At 43.9% G+C, this 26,015-nt stretch overlaps 1 protein-coding gene across 1 annotated transcript in view; it reads right to left on the bottom strand.

Annotated features, from left to right (window-relative positions):
- Positions 1–638: 638 nt before the first annotated feature.
- Positions 639–26,015, bottom strand: part of eif2ak3 (eukaryotic translation initiation factor 2-alpha kinase 3) — a 94,469-nt gene continuing 69,092 nt past the window's right edge. The window contains exons 13-17 of the mRNA XM_080195162.1: positions 19,188–19,932; positions 13,651–13,818; positions 13,451–13,552; positions 11,326–11,388; positions 639–5,522 (exon numbers count right to left, since the gene is read on the bottom strand). Of these exons, the coding sequence (XP_080051288.1) occupies positions 5,346–5,522; positions 11,326–11,388; positions 13,451–13,552; positions 13,651–13,818; positions 19,188–19,932 (1,255 nt within the window). The 3' untranslated portion in view covers positions 639–5,345. The remainder of the gene's footprint in view (positions 5,523–11,325; positions 11,389–13,450; positions 13,553–13,650; positions 13,819–19,187; positions 19,933–26,015) is intronic.

Raw genomic sequence — 26,015 nt, forward strand, 5'->3', positions numbered from 1 at the left:
ATCACCTTGAGTGGGGCCTGTCCTTCAGATATAGAAGCAAGTATGCACTGCTAATTGAGTGAATGGCATCGTCCATTGTCTGTGAGGGGATGGGCTGGTCTTTCTTGATCCACAACTATAAATTTATGTAGAGCATCATTCTTTTTCTTGGAAACTGAAGACAAAGAGGTAGCACTGCTGCCTCACAGTGCCAGAGACCTGCCAGTGTAGAATTTACACATTCTCCCTGTGTCTGCATGCGTTTCCTCCAAGTGTTCCGGTTTCCTCCTACACTCCAAAGACACGTAGGTTAGATGGATTGGCCATGGTAAATGTCTGGGGTTAAGGGGAGGGGACCTGGCAGAGTCGGTGCTGACTCAATGAACCGAATGGCCTTCTTCTGCACTATAGGGATTCTATGATTCAGGCTAATACTCTCCAAATTAGAGTCCCTGGCTAACAAACATGGCACAGTGGATAAAACCCAAGTAATCCCTCATCTGTAATGCTAGGAAAAATATTTTCCAAATATAGACAAGGAGTCTACCCTGTAAGATTAGCCAGCCAACAAGCATTTGACAAAGAAAAACACAACAGAACTCCACAGGTACTAGTCAATATTTTATTGAATATTTCAGACTTGTATGAAGTCACAATGCTGCAATGCACCAATTATTGCAAGGAGTGCATTCCCAATGTCACCAATCCAAATGGATTGATAATGAAGATTAGTAATACAGTTTCACACTGTATAACAAAAGAAAATCTAATCCTCTGCAGTTAGATTTACTCGAACCTTTCTTCATAAAATACATTTTAAAATGTTACTGTGCAGTCTTGAATTAATTCTATACATAATTACAATCAATTCACGTATTTTGATTCGAGACAAAGATGTTTACTTTAAAGAAGACGGGGGAAGCTTAACATACACCATGGCAGAATGAGGCATCGCACACAGGAGGATTCAGCACAGTAATATTATTCTTTCCAACAGTTCATGCCATCTTTAGGGTAGCTCATGTTCTGTGCAAAGGTAGCAAAAGACAATCACATGCTGATTCCATTTAAAGGGGAATACAATAAACACGTTTGATCGCGTTTATAATTTTTTATTCTTTTGTGGGACATAAGCAGCGCTAGATGGCCAGCATTTATTGCCCATCCCTAGTTGCCCTTGGAGGGCAGTTGAGGGTCAACCACTTTGCTGTGGCTCTGGAGTCACATGTAGGCCAGACCAGGTAAGGACGGCAGACTTTCCTTCCCTAAGGGACATTCATTGGTCAACCAGATGGGTTTTTCCCATAATCAACAATGGTTTCACAGTCATCCGTAGATTCTTAATTCCAGACTTTTTTTATTGAATTCAAATTCCACCATCTGCAGTGGCGGGATTCGAACCCAGGTCCCCAGAACATCAGCTGAGTTTCTGAATTAACAGTCTAGTGATAATACCACTAGGCCCTTGCCTCCCCATTAAGTAACCAGCTTACAAACAGGAAATTGGGCATCTTAAAAAGCTGAAGCAACATTGACTGGGAAAGGGGAAAAGCTCCATGTGGCATACAAAACACCAGCCAACCCCATTTAAAATAAATCATTCCTAGGATGTGGGCACTTGTTCCCCATCTTCAATTTCCCACAAGGCGGCTGTGGCGAGCTACCTTCACCAATACAGCCAAGTGGTTTGCTGGGCCGTTTCTAGGGCACTTAAGATTTAGCCATAAGCTAGGGAAGCAAGATAGATTTTCTTTCCAAAAGCATGGTACTAAATCAGAAAGACTTTTATAACAAGGCTTTTATAACGTGACCACTGCAGGCATTATATTCCAGGCTCGCCAGCTGCCATGGTGGGATTTGAACCATTCTCCAGATCATTAGCGTCAGGCTTCTGGTTTTCTAGCCCAGTAACATAACCGCTCTTCTAAAGTACCATGCTCCCCCCATCAAGCCTGTACACCGGCCATAAAATAACAAATTCAGTAACTCCCCCCTCTAAGGATTTCAGTTCTCTCCAATAACAGTCTGATGGTCACCTAGACAGAGCCCAACCTAACAGGGGAAGTGCCTTCTCTCATTGGGCTGAATGCTAATGCCAAAGCCAAGAAGAGTTTGATGCTACCAAATACATTGTAGCACAACTTGTCCCAGCTGCAACATCATGAATCATTTCAGACTGTGCCCACAGCCATCAAAATATTTGCCCTTGCTTAAACCTACAGGTTTGAGGAGAAAAAGGTCTTAAGCACCTGAAGTATGTAAGAGAACCGCTTAGGCTAGTACTGTTCCTAATTTCATATTTTGATCCTGAAAAGAGCGAGATCATGATTAAACATTTTTAAGTATATCATATATTTCATGAGTAAAAAGTGCATTGAGAAAAATTCATAGCCACTTGGGTGTGGAAAAAATCTACCAGCACACTTACATGGTATAAAGAGTGCACACTTCGAAATGTGGCATGCCCAACACAAGAGAAAAACTGTAATTCAGTAGGAATGCATAGCAATAAATGGATATGTAAGGCTTCAGTTACTTAGCAATCTCACCATTACACTTAGTTGCTTATTTGCATCATCCTCATACAGCACCATGAATGCTACAGTTAGGAATATTAAGAGCGTCATTATCCGTGACAATCACCTTGACAGACAATCTTGCTGCACAAATCTTTAAAAGGATATGGCAGGTGGCCCAACCTAATCTGAACCTCAGGGAAGTCCATGAGTGACATTTGATGTGTTTTTGCAATAATCTGAAAATAAGGCCAATGTAAGGTAAGGGCAAAATATTGTGAATGCTGGAATCTGAAACAACAACGGAAAATGCTGGAGAAACTCAGCTGGTCCGACAGCATCTGTGGAGTGAGAGTAGAGCCAATGTTTCGAATTAGGATGCCCGAATTAGGATCTTGAAGGGCCATCTTGACTCAAAACATTGGCTCTATGCTTTGCAGCAGTTCACCAGCTGCAAGTGCAATAAATCCTGGCCTAGCCAGCGACACCCAAGTCCCACAAACAAGCTAAAAAAATCAGTCATGAACTTCCTGTGATCGCGGCATCCATAATTTTATATTGTTACCTCCCTCCCGTTTCCCTTTCCTACAGTTCTACCACGTACTGTGTTATTTTCACTTTTGTTTGGAATGATTAATACTATTACGTTACTGGATCTTTGTGGATACCGACAGATCTGCACATTTCAAATTTAGGCTCAACTTTGCTAAACTGGAATGTTGACAATTCTTCAGGAAGGGAAGATTTTTACAACATGGAAAGGGCAACAACAATGATTTCCTGTTCGTCTCCAGAACTATCAACACAATGGTTAATTCCAGCAGCACTTAACCATTTCTACACATCCGCAGCCTCTTTTCATTGTCCAGATCATAGCCCAGTAGTGACATTTCTGTATATTATTGGGAACGTTAGATACCATTTCTTGCGGCGAATATGTGCTTTTGATCAAGATAGGGTGGCTGTGTTAGAAACAGAAACTAGGAGGAGTAGTAAGCCATTCAGCCCTTCGAGCCTGCTCCGTTTGATTCTGATTATCAAATTCAATAACCTGATCCCCTCCCAGTCCCCTCATTTTCCTTGATCTCTTTTAGCCCCAAGAGCTATATCTAATTTCTCCTTAAAATCAGACAGTGTAATCTCAAACATTAACCAGCTTTTTTTTCCAGCTGCATTTAAACCCAAATTAAATTAGTTCTCTCTCTTAGCCAAAAAATGGCTAACGCACCACCATATACAGATCTTGTGAAATGACAAGATTTTAACAGGTTCACTGACGGACTCAGGAAAATATACAATTCTGCAATCTTAACTATGCACAAAATGATACAAGAGTCAGATTCAATTCTGCAGGAATAAGTAGATCGGACATTCTTCTAAGCACAGATGATTTATTATATTAGAGGCATTTTTTTTAAACTGGCTGAAAACTGCTTAGGTAATTAACAAAAAAAATTTGGATTTAAATATTCAGTTGCAACCATGTGCTTGGAATCAACCTGGCTAATATGACAAGAGGGAGGAATTCAGTTTTTACTTCACTTTGAAGAACACAGTACAATTGGCACACCCCAGTACCAGCCCAAGTACTAACTCTCCACATTAGCCCAATGTGTGTGCTTGGTACAACCAGCACGACCCAGTACCAGCCCAAGCACCAACTCTCCACATCAGCCCAGACAACGAGTGAGCTTTAGGCTCTCTATAAGATGAGCCTTCTGTCAACCAGGCGCAGGAATCCTGGCCAATACCATTCCTCCAATAGCCCACAGGTGTTGAAGCAATAACGCCACAATTAAGAGCGGCCAACTGAACACTGAGACTGGATGCAAACTGAGACTGGGACCTTCTGGCCTTGACTGTTAATAGTCTTTCACAGGCTTGTGCTGTCACCCATCAAGGCATGAGAAAGCTGGAGAGCATCATGACACACGGGCAATTTGAGTATGTTCATCTATTGTTAGTTGGTCAGAAACATAATGATCTTGTTATATGATGAAAAGTGAAGCACATGCAATTAATACAGTAATGTTAACAAAATGACAATCGTAAAGACATATTTTGCATAATTGATTCAGAAATCGCCCTTTCACTATGAAACTTGCACAGCAAGACAAAGCTAAGTTGAAAATCCATTAGCTCCTCTTGACCAGAGATGAAGAAGCTCAGCGAACAGTAGCTTTATCTATAGCTCTGTCCTTCAGGTCAGAGCTAACTCCATTCTAACTCCATGATTCACTGCATCCAGTCGAACCATTGCAAAAAAAATGTGGGCGGGGGGATGGAATTGTTTCAAAACCGTAACTGAAACTGATGTGGCCACGTTGCTTGCATTTCCAATAATTTTGGCTTAGAGGCGCAAGTTGTACGTTTGTCCTTTGACACAAGGACGCAACAGATAGTGTTGGCACCACCCTGCCTGACCTGCAGCTGAAAGCTGAATGCTGACTGGAATCTCCAGTTCACTTTCCCTCAAAATTTACACGTCTCATCCACTGCACGTGTACAAAAGGAACTCCACAGTACGTGCTTATAGAATTGGTGAAGAATTAACCGGAGTTGCAGAACCATGTCTTTTATCAGTTGTTCTCCACCCATCGTCGTTTTGAGAGATGCAATCTTCCAAATGATCACACTTTCACAAACGTTTTAGATTTCAGTCTGGATGTTCAATAAATGTGGCGGAAAAGTCTCAGCGTCCCGCCACGTGGCCTTTAAACTCCCGGCAACTTTCCTCTAAAAAGTCACGCAAATCTGGCTTGTAATCTTTCGCAAATACTGACTGCGTTGCGATAAACTAAAACGAACCGAGGTCAAGAACCTGCCATCAGCCTGGTCAATGTTCCACCATTAAGAAATGGATCCCCTCAAAGCTTTGACTCCGCTGGAACTGAATGTCCGTGATCGCTGCCTCAACAGCTGCTTTTCAGGAATTTCAAAGTTCTCGAAGAGTGGGTTGTTGATAATGTCTATCGCCTCGGGACGCTCGGCAGGTTCGTGGGAGAGCATCTGTTTCACCATCGCGTGCTGCACCGAAGGAGTTTGAAAAATTCACAAAAGTTAATCGTTACAGAAGCCCGTTAATTCACCTCACTTCCATCATGATTCATATACGATTCCGAAAAATCAGCTGAGTACCGTGCCCGCTGCTGGACACCATGCTTCAGGGAGGTTGGAAAGGCTTTGGAGAGCATGCTGTGGTGGTGTCAGAGTTTCAATTATCAGAGACTGGGGGAAATAAGGCTTGTTTTCAGAGCAGAGAAGGGAAGATTTAATACAGGAGGTCAATATTGCATGGAGCTTTCGTAACAGATGGGAGAAACTCTTTCTCCTGAATTTAGGGGCAGTGACCAGAGTACACCATTAATTAAAGTAACTGGTTATAACAAAAGCCAAGAGGAGAGTAGGTTTTTGTTTCATGAACTGTTATCAACAACGTGCATTTATATAGTGTCTTTAACGTAGCAAATTGTCCCAGGATATCTCATAGGAGTATTAAAAGAAAATGACACCAAGTTACGTTGAAGATATTTGGGCAGATGATCAGAAGTTTGATTCAAGAGCAGCAGCCTAAAGGACAGCAGAGAAGTAGAGAGAGAAAGGGGGTTTTGGTAGAAAATTCCAGAGATTGGGACTTAGGGAGTTGGTGATATAGCTCTTAATGGTGGAACAATTAAAATCAGGAATACTCAAGAGGCCAGAATTAGATAAGTGCTGACATCTGAGTGTTAGGGAGCTGGAAGAGATCAGACTGATATCTTCGGATGAGGCAATGATGTGGAGTTACCAGCATTGGATTGGGGTAGGCACAGTAAGTAGTCTCAGAACACCAGGTTAAAGTCCAACAGGTTTATTTGGAATCACCAGATAAACCTGTTGGATTTTAACCTGGTATTCTGAGACTACTTAATGAGACAATGGACAGATTCTGAGACAAGGATGACAAATATAAATTGAGACATTGCTGGACAGGGAGCCAATGTAGGTCAGCATACATGGGGATTGCACATGAAAAAGACTAAATGCCAGATAGGAAAGTGTATTTTGGATTTCTGTAGATTGCAAATGGGAGACCAGGCCAGGGAACCTTGGAAAAATCAAGTCTAATGGCAACAAAGCAGTGGGTTAGGCTTTCAGTAGATGAGCTAAAGTAGGAATGGAGTGGCAATGCTATGGGAATAGAAGCAGAGCCTTGGCAGTGAAGTAGGTATGGTCAGAAGCTCAAGGTGAAATGGTTGAGAACAATTTTATCAGCTTCAGTCAGTCAGCAAGGAGAGGGTCAGAGTTGGTGGCCAAGGGATGGGTTATGTTTGACACCCAAAGTAACAAACATCTTCAAGAATATCTGAAATGTACTGCCTGAAAAAGGTGGGTGGAGTGATGGCAGGTTAAACAGTGTTGGATCATTACTCAAAAATAGAAAAAAAAATGCAGGGCAAAGGGGAAGAGTAGGGGAGACACACCAATTGACTGATCTGTTGAAGATCCAGTATGTGAACGATGGGCTGAGTGGCTACCTTCTGCGTTACATGATTTAATGGCTAGATTGATTAGAACTTAACTACCACTTCGAAACATGAATATTCATGCACTATAGGCTGATACTTCTAACAGCAACTTTTATAGCACTATACTCTGGCTTTAACACAGGACTGGTGCGCAACATGTAATGCAGCAGATTAAATGCACAAACGTAACCACAGGGCAACATAGCAGACAGAAACGTGCAAAGTGTTGAGCTTGATGGTAATTACCAGTTGAGGCTAAATGTCTCCCATTGTGCTCACAATCTGTCAACCGCTCATTTATTTATATCACTCACGAGGTTCAATGTTGAGGAATTAATTTTCTGACCAGGGGTTCTGTGACTAATCCTGCTCCTGCCAAAACAGCTCTTCTAACCCCTTGAGCCAGCCCTAGCCAACAAACCTGCAAAATAGGCAGTGATGCTCAGGAGTGAACAGAAATCACGTGTAAAAAGAATGACGTGCTCCAAGCTTTGAGCTTATAACAGACAGTCACCCTCAATGTGGCTGGCTAATTGATACTTCAATATTTAATCATTAAGTAATAGTTATTCGATTGCATACCTTACCAACTAAGCAGAGGTTAATAAGAAGTGAATGGCTTCACACCTAATGATAATCAGTGATGTAGACAGTAAGGGTTACTTAGTCAGTCCTTTTCAGCTGTAAATAAAATGGGGATAGAATTATGCACAGTTGGAAGATCTGTTTTTGCAGGTGCACAGTGACTTCATATTCTCATTTGGAAAAGTGAAAAGCAGAGATAGGGAGAAGGAAGGAAATGGAGTTAGTAGGGGGAGCAGGGTGGAGGAATAGTTGGCAAGGTATGCAAATGAATAGCTATTGCTTAATGATTAAATATTGAAGTATCAATTAGCTGGCCATATTGAGAGTGACTGTTATGAGCTTAAAACTTGGAGTACGTCATTCCTAACGTTGGTAGTTCAGTGGCACAGTGATTAGCGCTGCTGCCTCACAGCTCCAGGGATCTGGGTTCGATTCCCGGCTTGAGTCACCGTCTGTGCAGAAGCTGCACATTCTCCCCATGTCTGCATGGGTTTCCTCCGAGTGCCCTGGTTTCCTCCTAGTCTAAAGATGTGGGGATTAGGTTGATTAGCCATGCTAAATTTCCCATTGAGTCCTGGGGTGTGTACATTAGAGGAATTAGCAGAATAAATGTGCCAGGTTTGGGGATATGGCTTGGGGTGGGACTGTTGCCAGTTTAGACTCGATGAGCCGAATGGCCTCCTTATGCACTGTAGGGTTTCTATGAAATACTTTGCAGTGGTATTCACAAAGGAGAGGAACACATTGATTGACAGTGTCTCAGAGGGAATTGTAGACCTGTTAGAACAAATCGCAATTACAAGGGAGGAAGTGTCAGGTGTTTTAGGAAGCATTAAAGGTAGACAAATCCCCAGGGCCAGATGGCATTACTGAGAGAGAAGCGATGAAGTTGCTGGGCCTCTAACAGAAATCTTTGTTTCTTCATTGGACACAGGTGAGGTCCCAGAGGATTGGGGGATAACAAATGTGGTCCCGTTATTTAAGAAGGGTAGCAAGGATAAGCCGGGTAATTATAGGCCAGTGAGCTTGACGTCCATGGTAAGGAAATTGTTGGAGAAGATTCTTAGAGATAGGATCTATACACATTTAGAACTGAATAGTCTTATTAGCGATAGACAACATGGTTTTGTACGAGGGAGGTCATGCCTCACAAATTTGGTTGAGTTTTTTGAGGAGGTGACAAAAATGATTGACGAGGGAAAGGCCATGGATGTCGTCTTCATGGATTTTAGTAAAGCATTTGACAAGGTCCCTCGTGGCAGGCTGTGCAAAAGGTTAAATCTCACGGGATCAAAGGTGAACTAGCTAGGCCATAGAAGTGGAGGTGCCAGCGTTGGACTGGGGTAAACACAGTAAGTCGTCTCACAACACCAGGTTATGAGTCAGGTCTTATAACACCAGACCTGTTGGACTTTAACCTGGTGTTGTGAGACTTCTTACTGTATTGGCCATAGAAGACAGAGGTTAGTAGTGGAGGGGTCTTTTTCTGATTGAAGGTCTGTAACTAGTGGTGCTCATGATGTAGAGATGCCAGCGTTGGACTGGGGTAAACACAGTAAGAAGTCCCAGGTTAAAGTCCAACCAGTTTATTTGATGGTAATCCCACAAGCTTTCAGAAACGGTGTTTCTTCGTCAGGGTGTGGAAGGTTCTGATCGGAGAAGGGCATATAAAGTCACACACAGTTTACAGAATACTGATTAGACTGCAAGTATTTACAGCTAACCTGCTATTTACGTCTTAAAGATGCAGACATAGGTAACCTATGCCAATGCTATCTCCACTCACATTGTCTGCATCTTTAAGACTTGAATAGCAGGTTAGCTGTAAAGACTTGCATTCTGTAAACTGTGTGTGACTTTATATGCCCTTCTCCGATCAGAACCTTCCAGACACTGACGAAGGAACACCGTTTCTGAAAGCTTGTGGGATTACTACCAAATAAACTGGTTGGACTTCAATCTGGTGTTGAGAGACTTCTTACTAGTGGAGTTCCGCAGGGCTCTGTACTGGGACCTCTGCAGTTTGCGACATATATAAATGAAAGCTGGTCTGATTAGTAAGTTTGCAGACAACACAAAGATTGCTGGAATTGTGGATAGTGATGAACATTGTCAGAGAATACAGCAGGATATAGATAGGCTGGAAAATTGGGCGGAGAAATGGCAGATGGAATTTAATCCAGATAAATGTGAAATTATGCATTTTGGTAAGTCTAACGCAGGAGAAGCTATACTATAAATGGTAGAACCATCAGGAGTATAGACACAGAGAAGGATTTGGGGGTGCAAGTCCACAGATCCTTAAAGGTGGCAACACAGGTGGAAAAGGTGGTGGAGGCAGCATATGGCATGCTTGCCTTTATTGGATGAGACATAGAGTATAAAAGTTGGCATATGATGTTGCAGTTATACAGAATGTTGGTTAGGCCACATTTGGAATACTGCATCCAGTTCCGGTCGCCAAACTACCAAAAGGACATGGAGGCTTTGGAGAGAGTGCAGAAAAGGTTTACCAGGATATTGCCTGGTATGGAGGGTCTTAGCTATGAGATGAGATTGAGTAAACTATGGTTATTCTCCCTGGAAAGATGGAGGTTGAGGGGCAACCTAATAGAAGTTTATAAAATTATGAAGGACGTAGATAGGGTGAACAGTTGGAAGCTTTTTCCCAGGTCAGAAATGACAAACACAAGGGGTCACAAGTTCAAGGTAAGGGGGGGGGTAAGATTCAATACAGATGTGCAGGGGATTTTTTTTTTACAACAGTGTGGTGGGAGCCTGGAATGCACTACCAAGCAAGGTGGTTGAGGCCGACACACTAAGATCATTTAAGACTTATCTAGATAGCGACATGAACAGACTGGGAATAGAGGGATACAAACGGATGGTCTATTTAGGAACACATGATCAGTGCAGGCTTGGAGGGTCGAAGGGCCTGTTCCTGTATTATGTTGTTCTTTGTTGAAATGAACAATTACAGTTTATAACATTTTAACAGAACGCTGCCTCAAAGCTTCTGCACTTCACAGTAACTTAATCGTTGTGTTAATGTAAGCCTACCGTGACACGAATAAACTAAAAATACACATAACAGGATAAACAATCTAACTGTAGCTAAAAACTAGTTCAGAGTTCACACGTTAAAACTAATTTTAAAATTCTCTTGGTGTTCAAATCCATCTATATTTCTAATTTCATCCTTCCCTACCACCCTCTAAGATCCCTGAGCTCCCCCCAGTTCTGGCATTTTCATCTGCCCAATTTCCATTTGCTTCACTCTTCACTGCAATGCAGCTGTCTGGAATTCCTGACTTATCCTGCCCTACTTCGCTCTCTTTTAGCGCAAGACATACTTTCAAATTTACTTCCATGGGTAGGTGACCAAGAGGGTGGCCATCTATCCCAAAAGCTCCTGTAGCTCAGTGTCAAATTTTGTCTGACAATGAAACGATTCAGGGTGCCCCACCACATTGAGAAGCTGTTCAAATGCAAGTTGCAGTTGAAGAAAGGGATGCATGCCAGGTGACTGCAGTCAGCAAGGGGGTTTTCATCCCATCTTTCCAAGTTGGAATTAAACCAAGTTCAGGGAGCTGAAAGAACAGAGGAGAGAGTGCGCACTCCTATTTAACAACTAGTTTTATTTTCTTTCTCACCATGTCCACCTCAAGTGGATACATTTAATCAATGTCGACTAAAATTAAAAGCTACTCATTGAGTATTGTATGCTCAATGCTTACCTCCTGGAGATATTTCTCAAGAAATAAAGAGGGGAACTTCAAATCACGAACTTCTGTTAACGTCTGTAAAGGGAAAAGAATTATTTAAACATGAGAAACAATCTTTGAAATTCAGAGATGATTCAGTGGGCAAACGCATTGTTGTGCAATCAATGCAGGTGTGATTGTTTTAGGTTGAATACTTGATGTGCAGTTAACTAATACCAGCCAGGACAGTAACAAAGCTACAATGCTTTGACACATTGACGAAGGAAGTGCCGTGGACGTAGTGTACATGGACTTCAGCAAGGCGTTTGATTAGGTCCCCCATGCAAGACTTCTTGAGAAGGTGAGAGGGCATGGGATCCAAGGGCCTTTGGCCTTGTGGATCCAGAACTGGCTTGCTTGCAGAAGGCAGAGAGTGGTTGTGGATGGGGCTTTTTCTGAATGGAGGTCAGTCACCAGCGGAGTGCCTCAAGGATCTGTTCTGGGACCCTTGTTGTTTGTCATTTTCATAAATGACCTGGATGAGGAAGTGGAGGGATGGGTAAGTAAGTTCGCTGATGACACGAAGGTCGGTGGTGTTGTGGATGATCTGGAAGGATGGCAAAAGTTGCAGCAGGACATAGATAGGATGCAGGACTGGGCGGAGAAGTGGCAGATGGACTTCAACGCGGATAAATGCGTAGTCGTCCATTTTGGCAGAACCAACGGGATGAACGAGTACACTATCAAGGGCAGAAGTCTGAGTAGTGTTGAGGAGCAGAAGGATCTTGGGGTCCGGGTCCACAGGACTCTTAAATCGGCCTCGCAGGTGGAGGAGGTGGTCAAGAAGGCGTATGGTGTACTGGCCTTCATTAATCGAGGGATTGAGTTTAGGAGTCGGGAGGTAATGCTGGAACTTTATAAGACCCTTGTCAGGCCTCATTTAGAGTATTGTGCGCAGTTCTGGTCGCCTCACTATAGGAAAGATGTAGAAGCTATTGAAAGGGTACAGAGGAGATTTACAAGGATGTTGCCTGGACTGGGAGGCATGCCTTATGAAGTTAGGTTGAGGGAGCTGGGACTCTTTTCCCTGGAGAGACGAAGGTTGAGAGGCGACCTGATAGAAGTTTACAAAATGTTGAGAGGAATAGATAGGGTGGACTCTCAGAGGCTATTTCCCCGGGTTGAAATGGTCGCTACGAGAGGACACAGATTTAAGGTGCGGGGAGGGAGGTTCAGAAGTGATGTTAGGGGTAAGTTTTTCACTCAGAGGGTGGTGAGTGAATGGAATTGGCTGCCGTCAGTGGTGGTGGAGGCGAACTCGCTGGGGTCTTTTAAAAGACTCCTGGATGAGTATATGGGGTTTAATGAGATTGAGGGTTATAGATAGGTCTGTAGGTTGGTAGGTGATGATGTGATCGGCGCAACTTGTGGGCCGAAGGGCCTGTTTGTGCTGTAGTGTTCTATGTTCTATGCTAATGGACAAAAGACAAAGCCACAGATTCAATCAAAATCTCTGCCCCAGTGTCCGAACCTTTTGGTCTGCTCCTTAGATGTCCCTCATCACCTCTGCACTCTGTCCCTCTTTCAAAATACTTCTCAAAATCCATCACTGGCGGCCCATTCCGCTCATTTGGGGAGACAGCAGCCTAGTGGTACTCCCATTGGTCTAGCGATCCAGAGACCCAGGCCTACAAGGGCAGCTGATGGAATTCAAACTCAAGTAATAAAAAATCCGGAATATAGTCTCTGTAATGGTGACCATGAAGCTATCATCGTCATAAAAGTCTTTCAGGTTCACTAATGTCCTTTAGGATAGAAAATCTACTATCCTTACCTGGTTTGGTCTACATGCAACTCCAGACCCACAGAAACGTGGTTGACTCTTAAGTACCCTCTGCAATGGCCGAGCAAGCCACTCAGTTCAAGGGCAACTAGGGACGGGCAACAACTGCAATGCCCGTATCCGGGAAAACATTAAATCACATATTCCCTTTTTTTAGGGTTTAAAGAAAGGCATGGGTCATAGGGGAATATATATTTGGATCTGCAGAAAGTAACCACACTCATGACCTTCTGCCTTGTCCAGGTAATGTAATAAGTTGGCCTCTAACTGTCCAGTCCATTGTTGAAAAGTTGCACATTCTTCAGGAATGTTTACCTGGACTCTCTCCATCTGCGTGCTGAATGGATACAATAATTCAAACAGGATCAGGCCCAACGAAAAGATGTCCACTTTGTGAGAGTAGGTGTTTCCAGATATCTACAAAGCATAAAGTGACTTCTTTTTAAATATATACATATCACCATACTTCATAGTTACCAAGTTCACTGGAAAATATCAAGAATGACTTCACTGACCTGTTCTGGGCTCATATACAGCTTAGTGCCCACCTGTCCCGTGTGTCTCGCATACACTGGCATTGGTGTAAGGATAGACCCCTCCTCTTCCTCCTGGTCCATTGCAGTTACCAGCCCAAAGTCACCCACTTTCACCACGTCATCCAATGTAAAGAAAATATTTGAGGGCTTAAAAAGGAAATGTAGAAAGGAGGCCATTTTAAATGAGTCCATGAAACATGGCAATCGTTGAAAGAGATTTGACAATAGTGTAATTAGATAAAAAAAGTAGAATGCAACAAAACTAAAACTCTTCCAAAGTTACAAGGTTTTGTGTCACCTCAAGTTTAATGATGCTTTGTGGCGCATCAGTATAAATTGGGCATCTGTAAGGATAGGAATGGTGCTGTACATCAACAATATTCCAATTACAACCTTCCACTCCATTCTCAATTCTTCTGCTGCTAATGACTGGGTCTATGACAGCAAACAGCAGGGCCTGGTGTCATCCAGAACACAGTTGAAGGGCAACAGAAAAGCATTCATGTCACTTAAGGTGACAGGGAATGATCATCACATCCAGAAACTGGTCATAATCTTCTCAGTCCTGTTTAGACTGGAGAATTGCAATTGTTACACCCTTATTTAAAGAAGGTTTGTAAGGATAGCCTCAGCAATTACAATCCGTTTTAACATTAGTGGTGGCAAGTTTCTCAAAACAATTATTCAGGATAGAATTGGGAGTCATATGGAAAAATGTGGGTTGATTGGGAAGTGCCAGCATGCATCTCTGAAAGAGAAAATGTATTAACTAACTTTCTGGAGAGATTATACAAAATAAGGGGTAAAATTCTTAAGGGGGGAGGAGGGGGCAGAAGACTGACCTGGGTGTAGGTGCATAGACTACTGGAAGTGGCAGGACAGGTGGAGAGATGGAAATGTTATTGAACATGGACTTTTAACTTTATTTATTAGTCACAAGTAGGGTTACATTAACACTGCAATGAAATTGCTGTGAAAAATCCCCGAGTTGCCACAATCCGGGTACACTGTTCGGGTACACCGAGGGAGAATTTAGCATGGACAATGCACCTAACTAGCACACCTTTCGAAGAAACCAGAGCACCCGGAGGAAACCCATGCAGACATGGGGAGAATGTGCAGACTCCGCACAGTCAGTGCCCAAGCTGGGAATCGAACCCGGGTCCTGAGAGGCAGCAATGCCAACCACTGTGCCACCATGCCACCAGGGATCTGGGTTCAAAGGCATTCAATATAAAGCCATACAACACACTTGAAAAATAATCACACAATGAAAGGAACAGTAATAACATGGATACAAAATTGGCTGAAATCATAATGAACACCATCAGCAACGGGAACATTGTTTTTGCATTTACCCTCTCTAGTTCTGTTACAATTTTATAGGTTTCTATAAAGATCTCTCCCCGGCTCCCCACCCACTTCTGAACTCCAGCGAATACAATCCTAACGTCTCAGTTAGGGTACCAAAACAGCACACAATATTCCAGACGTGGCCTCACCAATGCTGACATCAAATCCACTGTCTATGAAGGCCAACATACACTTGCCTTTTTTAATGCCTGCTGCACCTACATGCTTACCTTCAGTGACTGGTGTACAAGGACACCTAGGTCTCATTGCACATTCCCCTCTCCCAATTTACAGCCATTCGGATAGTAATCTGCCTTCCCGTTTTTGCTGCCTTTCACTTGCCCACTCATTCACATTAAAGCACTTCTGCACCCTCATCACGGCTCACCCCTCTCACCCAACTTTGTGCCATCTGTAAATTTGGAGACAAGGCATTTAGCTCCTTCATCTAAACTATCAACATGTATAGTGAATAGCTAGTGAATAACTGGGGTCCAAGCACTGGTCCCTGCAGTACCCCACTATTTACCACCTGCCATTCGGAAAAAGACCCTTTTCCACATGTTTCCAATTTTCTATCCATTGCAATACACTACCCCCAATCCCACATGCTTTAATTTTACATACTCCGTTCTTTGTTGAAAGCCTTGTGCAAGTCCAAATAAACACATTCACTGGCTCCACCTCACTAATTCTACTCACATCCTCCACCAGTTACATTAGGGATAGACAATAAATGCTAGCCTAGCCAGCAGTGTTCACACCCTGTGAAAGAACAACAAACCACTTGGAAAACTTGAGGCAAACAGCACAGAAGTATTTAAGAGGAAGTTTGATTATCACACGGAAGAGAAAGGATATAGAAGGTATAGTTTGGTGAAGAAAGGTAGAGGGCTTGCGTAGAGCTTAAACCTACTAGACAGAAGGGCACATTCCTGTGTCATAAAATTCAATGTAATTTACAATTGTGACTCAGTGGACTCAACACAACTTTACATAAGCTCAGACCGCAACGACAACACATGCAATATCTCAGGTAGATAATTATCTTCAGGGAGCAGATGGCACTGGACCTGCGATGGACACTCTCCTGGGAGTGGAGGAAAAACAGGGTGGGCCCCCCCTCACCCCCCAGCAAGGGCCCCGGGCCACCCCCCACTCCCCCCTCCCCCACCCAAGCAAGGGCACGAGGCCTCGTGGGCCTTGAAACCAGTGTACTCAGTTTTAAAAAATCCGAGAGAGACATCAGAGAAAAAGCATTATGCTGATTGGTTGGTAATATTAGGGGCCATCTTTAAATAGCTGGCATTTTAATAACTAAACATGAAAACATAGAACATTACAGCGCAGTACAGGCCCTTCGGCCCTCAATGTTGCGCCACCAGTGGAACCAGTTTAATGACCCTCTAACCTAAACTATTCCAATGTTATCCATATGCCTATCCACTGACCATTAGAAGTATAATTTGGATATGAGAGGAAGGTTTTTCCACACAGAGGGTCGTGGGGGTGTGGAACGCGCTACCGAGTAGGGTGGTGGAGGCAGGCACGTTGGACTTGTTTAAGGTTTACTTAGACAGACACATGAGCGAAGCAAGGATGGAGGGTTATAGTAGAGGGTATTAAATAGGATCAGAGCCTCGGGACGACACCGGAAATGTAGTTTTATATGTTAACGTATTGTCTTTTTATTCCACAGGGTCGGTCCACCTTGTTGTCAAACGAGGGGCACGCACACGGTGGGTCGTGCGTGGGCTGCTCTTGGAGGTTCTGGGAGTGGCCTTGTACTTCGTGTCGTTGTGTGTGCTTAATCCTGGATCAGCAGATGGGCACCGCAACAGCTCAGTGACTATCACTGCTAGTTGTGCAGATACATGGATTTGGGCCTGTGTCTGTGGGAGTTTGTGCATTCTCCCTGCGGTTGCGTGGGTTTCCTCCGGGCGCTCCGGTTTCCTCCCACACCCCAAAGATGTGCTCTTAGGCTGATTGGTGTACCAAATTGGCACTATTCTCCCCTGAATCTGGCTACATTAGGGGTTCCACTCTCACACACAGGGCGGGGTAGGTGTGGGAAGATGCGGCGGTGTGGGCTCGTTGGGCCGAAGGGCCTGTTTCCCGTGCTGGGATGTTCTTTGTTCTTTATCTGAACGCCCTTAAAGTTGGTGAGTCCACTACTGCTGCAGGCAGGGCATTCCACGCCCTTACTATCCTTTGAGTAAAGAACCTACATCTGTCCTATAACTACCACCCCTTAATTTAAAGCTATGGCCCCTCGTGTTAGCCATCACCATCCGAGGTAAAAGGCTCTCATTGTCCACCCTATCCAATCCTCTGATCATCTTGTATGCCTCAATCAGGTCACCTCGTAAACTTCTTCTAATGAAAATAACCTCAAGTCCCTCAGCCTTTCCTCATAAGATCTTCCCACCATACCAGGCAACATCCTGGTAAACCACCTCTGCACCCTTTCCAATGCTTCCACATCCTTCTTATAATGCGGCGACCAGATCTGTACGCAATACTCCAAGTGCGGCCGCACCAGAGTTTTGTACAATTGTAACATGATGTCACAGCTCCAAAATTCAATCCCTCTACCAATAAAAGCTAACACACCGTACGCCTTCTTAACAACCTTATCAACCTGGGTGCCAACTTTCAGGGAGCTATGCACATGTACCCCGCGATCTCTCTGCTCGTCAACACTACTAAGAGTCCTTCCATTAGCCCTATATTCTGTACTCCTGTTACTCTTACCAAAGTGAATCACCTCACACTTTTCTGCATTAAACTCCATTGGCCACCTCTCGGCCCAGCTCTGCAGCTCATCTACGTCCCTCTGCAAACTGTAACATCCATCCTAACTGCCTACAACTCCTCTAACTTTGGTGTCGTCAGAAAATTTACTAACCCATCCTTCTACACCCTCATCTAGGTCATTTATAAAAATGACAAACAGCAGTGGCCCCAAAACAGATCCTTGAGGTACACCACTTGCAACTGAACTCCAGGTTGAATATTTCCCATCAACCACCACCCTCTCTCTTCTATCAGCTAGCCAATTCCTGATCCAAACTGCTAAATCACCCTCAATCCCATGCATCTGCATTTTCTGCAACAGCCTACCATGGGGAACCTTATCAAAAGCTTTGCTAAAATCCATATACACCACGTCAACTGCCTTACCCTTATCCACCTCTTTGGTCACCTTTTCAAAAAACTCGATAAGGTTTGTGAGGCACGACCTACCCTTCACAAAACCGTGTTGACTATCCCTAATCAATTTATTTCCCTCTAGATGATTATAAATCCTATCCCTTATAATTCTTTCCAAAACTTTGCCCAACAGAAGTAAGGCTCACCGGTCTTACAGTTACAGAACAAAGCTCTGAAGATAAAAGAGTAAATAAAAAGTGAATCCAACAGCAGAACCAGGTGGTTAAGAGACCATAAGAAAGAAAGAATGTAAGTTTACATCCATAAGGAAATTTAAACAGCTGTACGGACGAGTGCAGTTGAACAGGTGGTTACTACTATTGGTGATATTTGCGAAGATATCATTCTGTGATTCACTGTTTGTAAGAAAAATATCCTAGAATTGCAAAGGGTGGATATTGTTTTTAATAAAAAGGATTAATTTAACTTGGAGGTCAGACATGACAGGAGAGCTCCAAGCTGTGGTCTACTCTTGCTCCATGACAGAAAGCAGGAATGTTTCCAGTTCCAACAACCAGCACAACTGCAGGAGGTACCTCTGTGACTAAGCCTTTGAATACTCACCCTAATACTTCATGTATTTGAATACCATATTTTACTTCATGGTGCATTTGTGGAACACCTTGGGATACTTTATTACTTTTAAGCTCTGGACAAATTCAATTTGTTCCAGTGCAACTCAAAAACCCACATTTGGAAGGAAAAGATCCAGTCTATTCTTTTCTACACTCCACAACTCCCCTTGTTTAGCTCCATTTGATTAAAGCGCCAATTAACTTCTAGTCAACGTGGAAGTGGGTCTACTTCTCAAATATTGACTGGTGTTCTCTAAGTCTTAGAAAAGTTCCAGCTTTTCAAATCATACCCTTTTCACAGGTATGACAGACACAGCATTCCCACCTGTTTGAGGATTAGTGACAACAGTGTGGCCTCTGATTAGTTTACAATACCTTAAGGTCCCTGTGCATTAGTCCTTTGGTGTGCAAGAAGCAGACAGCATCAGCCATCTGTAAAAATATCTGTAGACACTCAGTCCGTTCCCGGTCCTCCATCTGACATCGGCCACTCATCCAGTCCTTCAGAGTCTCTTTCCTGCAGAGCTGCATCTGAATGTACAAGTAAACTTTTGGCGAGTTTGGCTTTGCTTTCTCCTCTGGGGTCTTACACGGGCCCAGGTTTAACGAGGTGGGTCTCGGCGGAGAGCGTGATAAAGTATTTCTGGAGCCCAGACTCTCAGTTCTGCCCATTGTCTCTACCCGGGAGGTAGTGGTTTGTTTCTCGTCGCAGCTAGTGCTGTGGCACGATGGCTCCAAGTCCAGGAGGTGCTCGGGTGCTCGGACGCAACCGGAATCTTCAAATACCACGTCAAATGACGTAGTCCTGTCCTCGTTCACAAGACTTTCAACTGCTGAAGGGAATAGTTCGAAGGAATGGGCCAGGTTGGAATTGCCTTCACTTTCACCCTCTGGCAGAAGACTATCTTGGCCGCAACGGGGGGATTCCGGAAGCTGGCTCAAGTCTGTGAAGAGGTCGAAACACACACACGGCTCCAAAGAAGAAGGCGGGTCGGTGGCAATCACAGAGTAGGAACTGACCTTCACTGAAGGCAGCGAGCTACCTGAACAGTTTCCCACATCTGGAAGCTTTGGTCGGTTAATAGAGGGAATCTCTGGGGAACTCGCAGGCCAATCAGTGCTGGGAAAGTCAAAGAAAAAAATCGAATGAGATGCAAGATTACCATGTCTGTATATGACTTAATTAAATCATACCACAACTTGAAACAGAAAGAACACTTGACACTGTAAACGTGAACATGTAGGAATCCAGAACAAGATTAAGAAGTGAAACATCAACATGACAGGAGGAAGAAAGCTTCTGCAAACCGCACGCGCATCCAAAATACACAGTTTCATAACTGTAAACGGCCTGTACTTGGAAACATAATTTGCAGATGGTATGAAGCTAAGACACAATGAATTGTAATGGGTGGCAGAAATCGATGATGAGTGGACAGAACATTGACTATAGCTTAACACAAACAAGTATGATATAGTTTACTTTGGACACACAAAAGGTGTATAGTCAGCTCTGATGAAGAGTGATCCAGACGTGAAACGTTGGCTCTATTCTGTCTCTGATGTGGAGATGCTGGCGTTGGACTGGGGTAAGCACAGTAAGAATCTCACAACACCAGGTTAAAGTCCAACAGGTTTATTTGGTAGCACAAGCCACAAGCTTTTAAAGCGCTGCTCTTTCATCAGGTGAGTGGGAGTTCTGTTCACAAACAGGGCATATAAAGACAAACTCAAGTTACAGAATAATGGTTGGAATGCACGTCTTTACAGGTAATCAAGCCTTAAAGGTACAGACAATGTGAGTGGAAAGAGGGTTCAACACAGATTGAAGAGATGTGTATTGTCTCCAGCCAGGATACTTACTGAGATTTTGCAAGCCCAGGCAAGTCATGGGGGTTACAGATAGTGTGACACGAACCCAAGATCCCAGCTGAGGCCGTCCTCGTGTGCGCGGAACTTGGCTATCAGTTTCTGTTCAGCAATTCTGCGTTGTCATGTGTCGTGAAGGCCTCCTTGGAGAACGCTTACCCAAAGATCAGGGGCTGAATGCCCATGACTGCTGAAGTATTCCCCAACAGGACTGTCAAGTGGTGTTCATTCATTTGTTGTTGTGGTGTCTGCATGGTCTCCCCAATGTACCATGCCTCAGGACATCCTTTCCCTTGGCGTATCAGATAGACAACATTAGCCCAACTTGCAAGAGTATGTACCGTGTACCTGGTGGATGGTATTCTCACTTGAGATGCTGGCATCCATGTTGAATATCTGGCACATCTCTTCCCCAACAGGAAGAGTGTTTTCTTCAAGTTGGGGAACACTTCAGCAGTCACAGGCATTCAGCCTCTGACCTTCGGATAAGCATTCTCCAAGGCTGCCTTCACGACACATGACAACGCAGAATCGCTGAGCAAAAACTGACAGCCAAGTTCTGCACACGAGAACAGCCTCAACCAGGATCTTGAGTTCATGTCACACTACCTGTAACCCCTATGACTTGCCTGGACTTGCAAAATCTCACTAACTGTCCTGGCTGGAGACAATACACATCTCTTCAACCTGTGCTTAACCCTCTCTGCACTCATATTGTCTGAACGTCTAAGACTTGATTACCTGTAAAGACTTGCATTACAACTATTATTTTGTAAATTGAGTTTGTCTCTTTACATGCCCTGTTTGTGAACAGAACTCCCACTTACCTGAAGGGGCAGCACTCCGAAAGCTAGTGGCTTGTGCTACCAAATAAACCTGTTGGACTTTTATCTGGTGTTGTGAGACTTCTTTCTAGTCCATCTCCACAGACATTGCCGAGATTTTCCAGCGTTTTCTAATTTAGTGCAAAATATATATAAACTTTACAGTCTAGAAAGCAAAGTACTAAGCACAACGATATTTCATGATCCAGGCAAACAAACTCTTTAAATTGCTGCTTCTGGATGCAAAGAAAAAAGGCCATTGGGATGGTAGACTACAAAATGAAATACAAAGCAAAGAGCTGCTACTGAAATTATAAAAAGCATTAAGACTGCATTTGACACATTATACTTGACTCTGGATATCTCTACTCAAGAATATATTGGCTTTGGAGAAAATTCATAATGTGGCACAGACAATATCTATGATGATGGGATTGAACTATGCAAAGAGACTAGGTAAATGGAGGTTGAGGTCTTTAGACATGAGCTTGACAAAGGTATTTAAAATAATGAAAGGAACTGTCACACCAGATACAGAATGGACCTTCTCTCAAAAAGCTCAAAATGAGGGGAACTTCTTGCCCAGGTCTTCTGGTCTGCAGATTATCAGATGTCAGAAATACAACTCAATATACGCGTCAGGGCCTGTGGAGACTCAACATGCTGACCTTGGAGTTGCCCAGGAAGTTTGAACTTCTAACAAGCCTATCCATTGCTTTCCAGGACCAGCTACTAAATTCTCTGACTCTCAGCTGGAGCCAGAGACTTCAGACAGATTAAAAACTCGTCCGACTCCTGGGTAGGAGATCTTGTGGCACAGTGGTAACATCCCTATTTCAGGGCCAGCAATTCTGGTTCAAGTTCCACTTCAGGATTTGAGGTCATGGAAGGTGCATTCATAACGTGGCCAAACAGGTTGATTATCAGCCTGTAAATCCTTCCAACACACCTGATGGGCAGGTGGTAAGAGCGCGAGTGCTCCCTGGTCGTTCTGCAGAAAGCAATGACAAATCATTACAGTACTGTGCCAAGCAAAATCATGGATTAGTCCCATGGAAGTCTATATCCGCCAATGCCTTCTTAGAACAAGGTACCTGAAGGAGAGAGAGGAACTTCTGGGTAATTACTGAACCTAACCTCCCTCTTGCACCCCGCTACCCCCCCCCACTCCAATACACCCCAATTCCCCTTCACCCTCCGACTCATTTCACCCACCCTACCCATTCAGGAGGTTTGATGAGGACTTGTCTGTTGAGGTAGTATGGGCTGAGGTTAGAAATAGGAGAGGAGAGGTCACCCTGTTGGGAGTCTTTTATAGACCTCCTAAAAGTTCTAGAGAGGTTGAGGAACGGATTGCGGAGACGATCCGGGATAGGAGTGAAAGCAATAGGGTAATTGTTATGGGGGGCTTTAACTTTACTAATATTGATTGGAATAGCTATAGCTCTAGCTCATTAGAGGGGTCAGTTTTTGTACAAAGCGTGCAGGATGGTTTCTTGACTCAGTCTGTTGATAGGCCAACTAGAGGTGAGGCTATATTGGATTTGGTGCTGGGAAATGAGCCAGACCAGGTGCTAGACTTGGAAGTTGGGGTGCATTTTGGTGATAGTGACCACAACTCGGTTACGTTCACCTTAGTGATGGAAAGGGATAGGCATGAACCTCGGGTTAGTAGTTTTAGCTCGGGGAAGGGTAATTATGAGGCTATTAGGAGAGAATTAGGGAGCATAGGTTGGACTAGGAGACTACAGGGTCTCGGAACGTCCGAAATGTGGAGTTTTTTCAAGGAGCAGCTACTGCGAGTCCTTGATATGTATGTCCCTGTCAGGCAAGGAGGAATTGGTCGAGCTAGGGAACCGTGGTGCACTAGGAAAGTTGATTCGCTGGTTAAAAAGAAAAAGGAGGCTTATGTCCGGATGAGACTTGAGGGCTCAGGTAGTGCACTAGAAAGCTTTAGATTGGCTAGGAGGGAGTTAAAGAGAGAGTTAAGAAGGGCTAAAAGAGGACATGAGAAGACTTTGGCTGATAGGATTAAGGAGAATCCTAAGGCGTTCTATAGGTATGTTAAGAACAAAAGGTTGGTTAGGGCAAGATTCGGGCCAGTTAGAGATAGCAGTGGGAATTTACGTGTGGAACCGGAAGAGATTGGAGAGGCATTGAACCAATATTTCTCTTCGGTGTTCACGCAGGGGGACATAAATGTAGCTGAGGAGAACACTGGGTTACAGGGTTGTAAACTGGACAGTATTGCAGTTGATAGGGAGGATGTGCTAGATATTCCTGAGGGTTTGAAAATAGATAAGTCCCCTGGGCCGGACGGGATTTATCCTAGGATTCTCTGGGAGGCAAGGGAGACGATTGCAGAGCCTCTGGCTCTGATCTTCAGGTCGTCGTTGGTCACCGGTATAGTGCCAGAAGATTGGAGGATAGCGAATGTTGTCCCATTGTTTAAGAAGGGGAACAGAGACTTCCCCGGGAATTACAGGCCGGTGAGTCTTACTTCTGTTGTGGGCAAGGTTTTAGAAAATATTATTAGGGATAGGATTTATAGTTATTTGGAGAGTAATGAACTGATTAGAGATAGCATGGTTTTGTGGAGGGTAGGTCGTGCCTTACTAACCTTATTGAGTTTTTTGAGAAAGTGACCAAAGAGGTGGATGGGGGTAAGGCAGTTGACGTGGTATATATGGACTTTAGTAAGGCGTTTGATAAGGTTCACCATGGAAGGCTTCTGCAGAAATTGCAGATGTATGGGATTGAGGGTGATCTAGGAAATTGGATTAGGAATTGGCTGGCGGATAGGAGACAGAGGGTGGTGGTTGATGGTAAGTATTCGACATGGAGTTCAGTTACCAGTGGTGTGCCTCAGGGATCTGTTTTGGGGCCACTGCTGTTTGTAATTTTTATAAATGATCTGGATGAGGGTATAGTTGGGTGGATTAGTAAATTTGCTGATGACACCAAAGTCGGAGGTGTGGTAGATAGTGAGGAAGGGTGTCTTAGTCTACAGGGAGACTTGGACAAGTTGCAGAGCTGGGCCGAGAGATGGAGGATGGAGTTTAATGCGGAAAAGTGTGAGGTAATTCACTTTGGCAGGAATAACGGATGTGTAGAGTATAGGGCTAACGGTAGGACTCTGAATAGTGTGGATGATGAACAGAAGGATCTAGGTGTATGTGTACATAGATCCCTGAAAGTTGGGAATCAAGTAGATAGGGTTGTTAGGAAGGCATACGGTGCCTTGGCGTTTATTGGTAGGGGGATTGAATTTAGGAGCCGCAGCATCATGTTGCAACTGTACAAAACTCTGGTGCGGCTGCACTTGGAGTATTGTGTGCAGTTCTGGTCCCCACATTATAGGAAGGATGTGGAGGCTTTGGAGAGGGTGCAGAGGAGGTTTACCAGGATGTTGCCTGGTATGGAGGGGAGGTCCTATGAGGAGAGACTGAGGGATTTGAGGTTGTTTTCGTTAGAAAGAAGGCAGCTATGAGGGGACCTTATTGAAACATATAAGATGATTAGAGGTTTAGATAGGGTGGACAGTGATAGCCTTTTTCCTCGGATGGAGAAAGCTAGCACGAGGGGGCATAGCTTTAAATTAAGGGGTGGTAGTTATAGGACGGATATCAGGGGTAGGTTCTTTACCCAGAGGGTGGTGAGGGATTGGAATGCCCTGGCTGCTGCAGTTGTAAATGCGCCTAGTTTGGGGGCGTTTAAGAGATCCGTGGATAGGTTTATGGATGGAAAGGGTTTGGTTTAGGTTTGAGGGTCATTGTTTTCTTTAACTGGTCGGCGCAACATCGTGGGCCGAAGGGCCTGTTCTGCGCTGTAATGTTCTGTGTTCAGACTGGACATTTCACCTTAGCATACAGCAGCTCATGCTGTGAAAAGTGGGCTTGCTCTGTCTTCCCCTGAAAATACAAGATCGGGTGGAGTTCCTCAATATGTTCCACACTTCTGGAGAAGCCAGGCTCAAAAAACTGATACAAAAATACGGAGTAGCAAAAAGGCGTGTAAAATCCAAGTGGAGAAGCACTCAGATGATGATTGCCCGTACACTGAAGATACAGGCCACATCCATAAAAAATTAAGCTCAATTAAGAATTAAAGAACATGTTCTTACACCCTGAGATTGAGGGGGTGTGAAAAGATCTTAGATATAAAATTAAGGTGCTAAAGAGATCATGTTGAAACCCTGGAAGGGCTCAATAGGGTAGCTATCAGGAGGTATCAAGTTCAACTGGTTTGACAAGCTAGTATTAGGGGGACACAGTTTATGAATAAGAGATTAGTCATTTAAGACAGAGATAGGAGGAATTATCATAACCATGACGTTGCTGAATGGCAGAGCAGGCTCGAAGAAACAGGAATAGGCCATTCAGCCCTATGTTCCATGTTCCTACAGGTGTTTATTTATGAGAAGTCAGGATATGAAAACGGAATATAGAGAAAGAGGAATTGGGACAGAAACAAAATGCTTTTTTTTCCCTATTATGATCAGTCTGTCCTC

This window comes from Carcharhinus amblyrhynchos, chromosome 1 (assembly GCF_965287045.1).
Source record: "Carcharhinus amblyrhynchos chromosome 1, sCarAmb.v2.hapA, whole genome shotgun sequence".
NCBI lineage: Eukaryota > Metazoa > Chordata > Chondrichthyes > Carcharhiniformes > Carcharhinidae > Carcharhinus > Carcharhinus amblyrhynchos.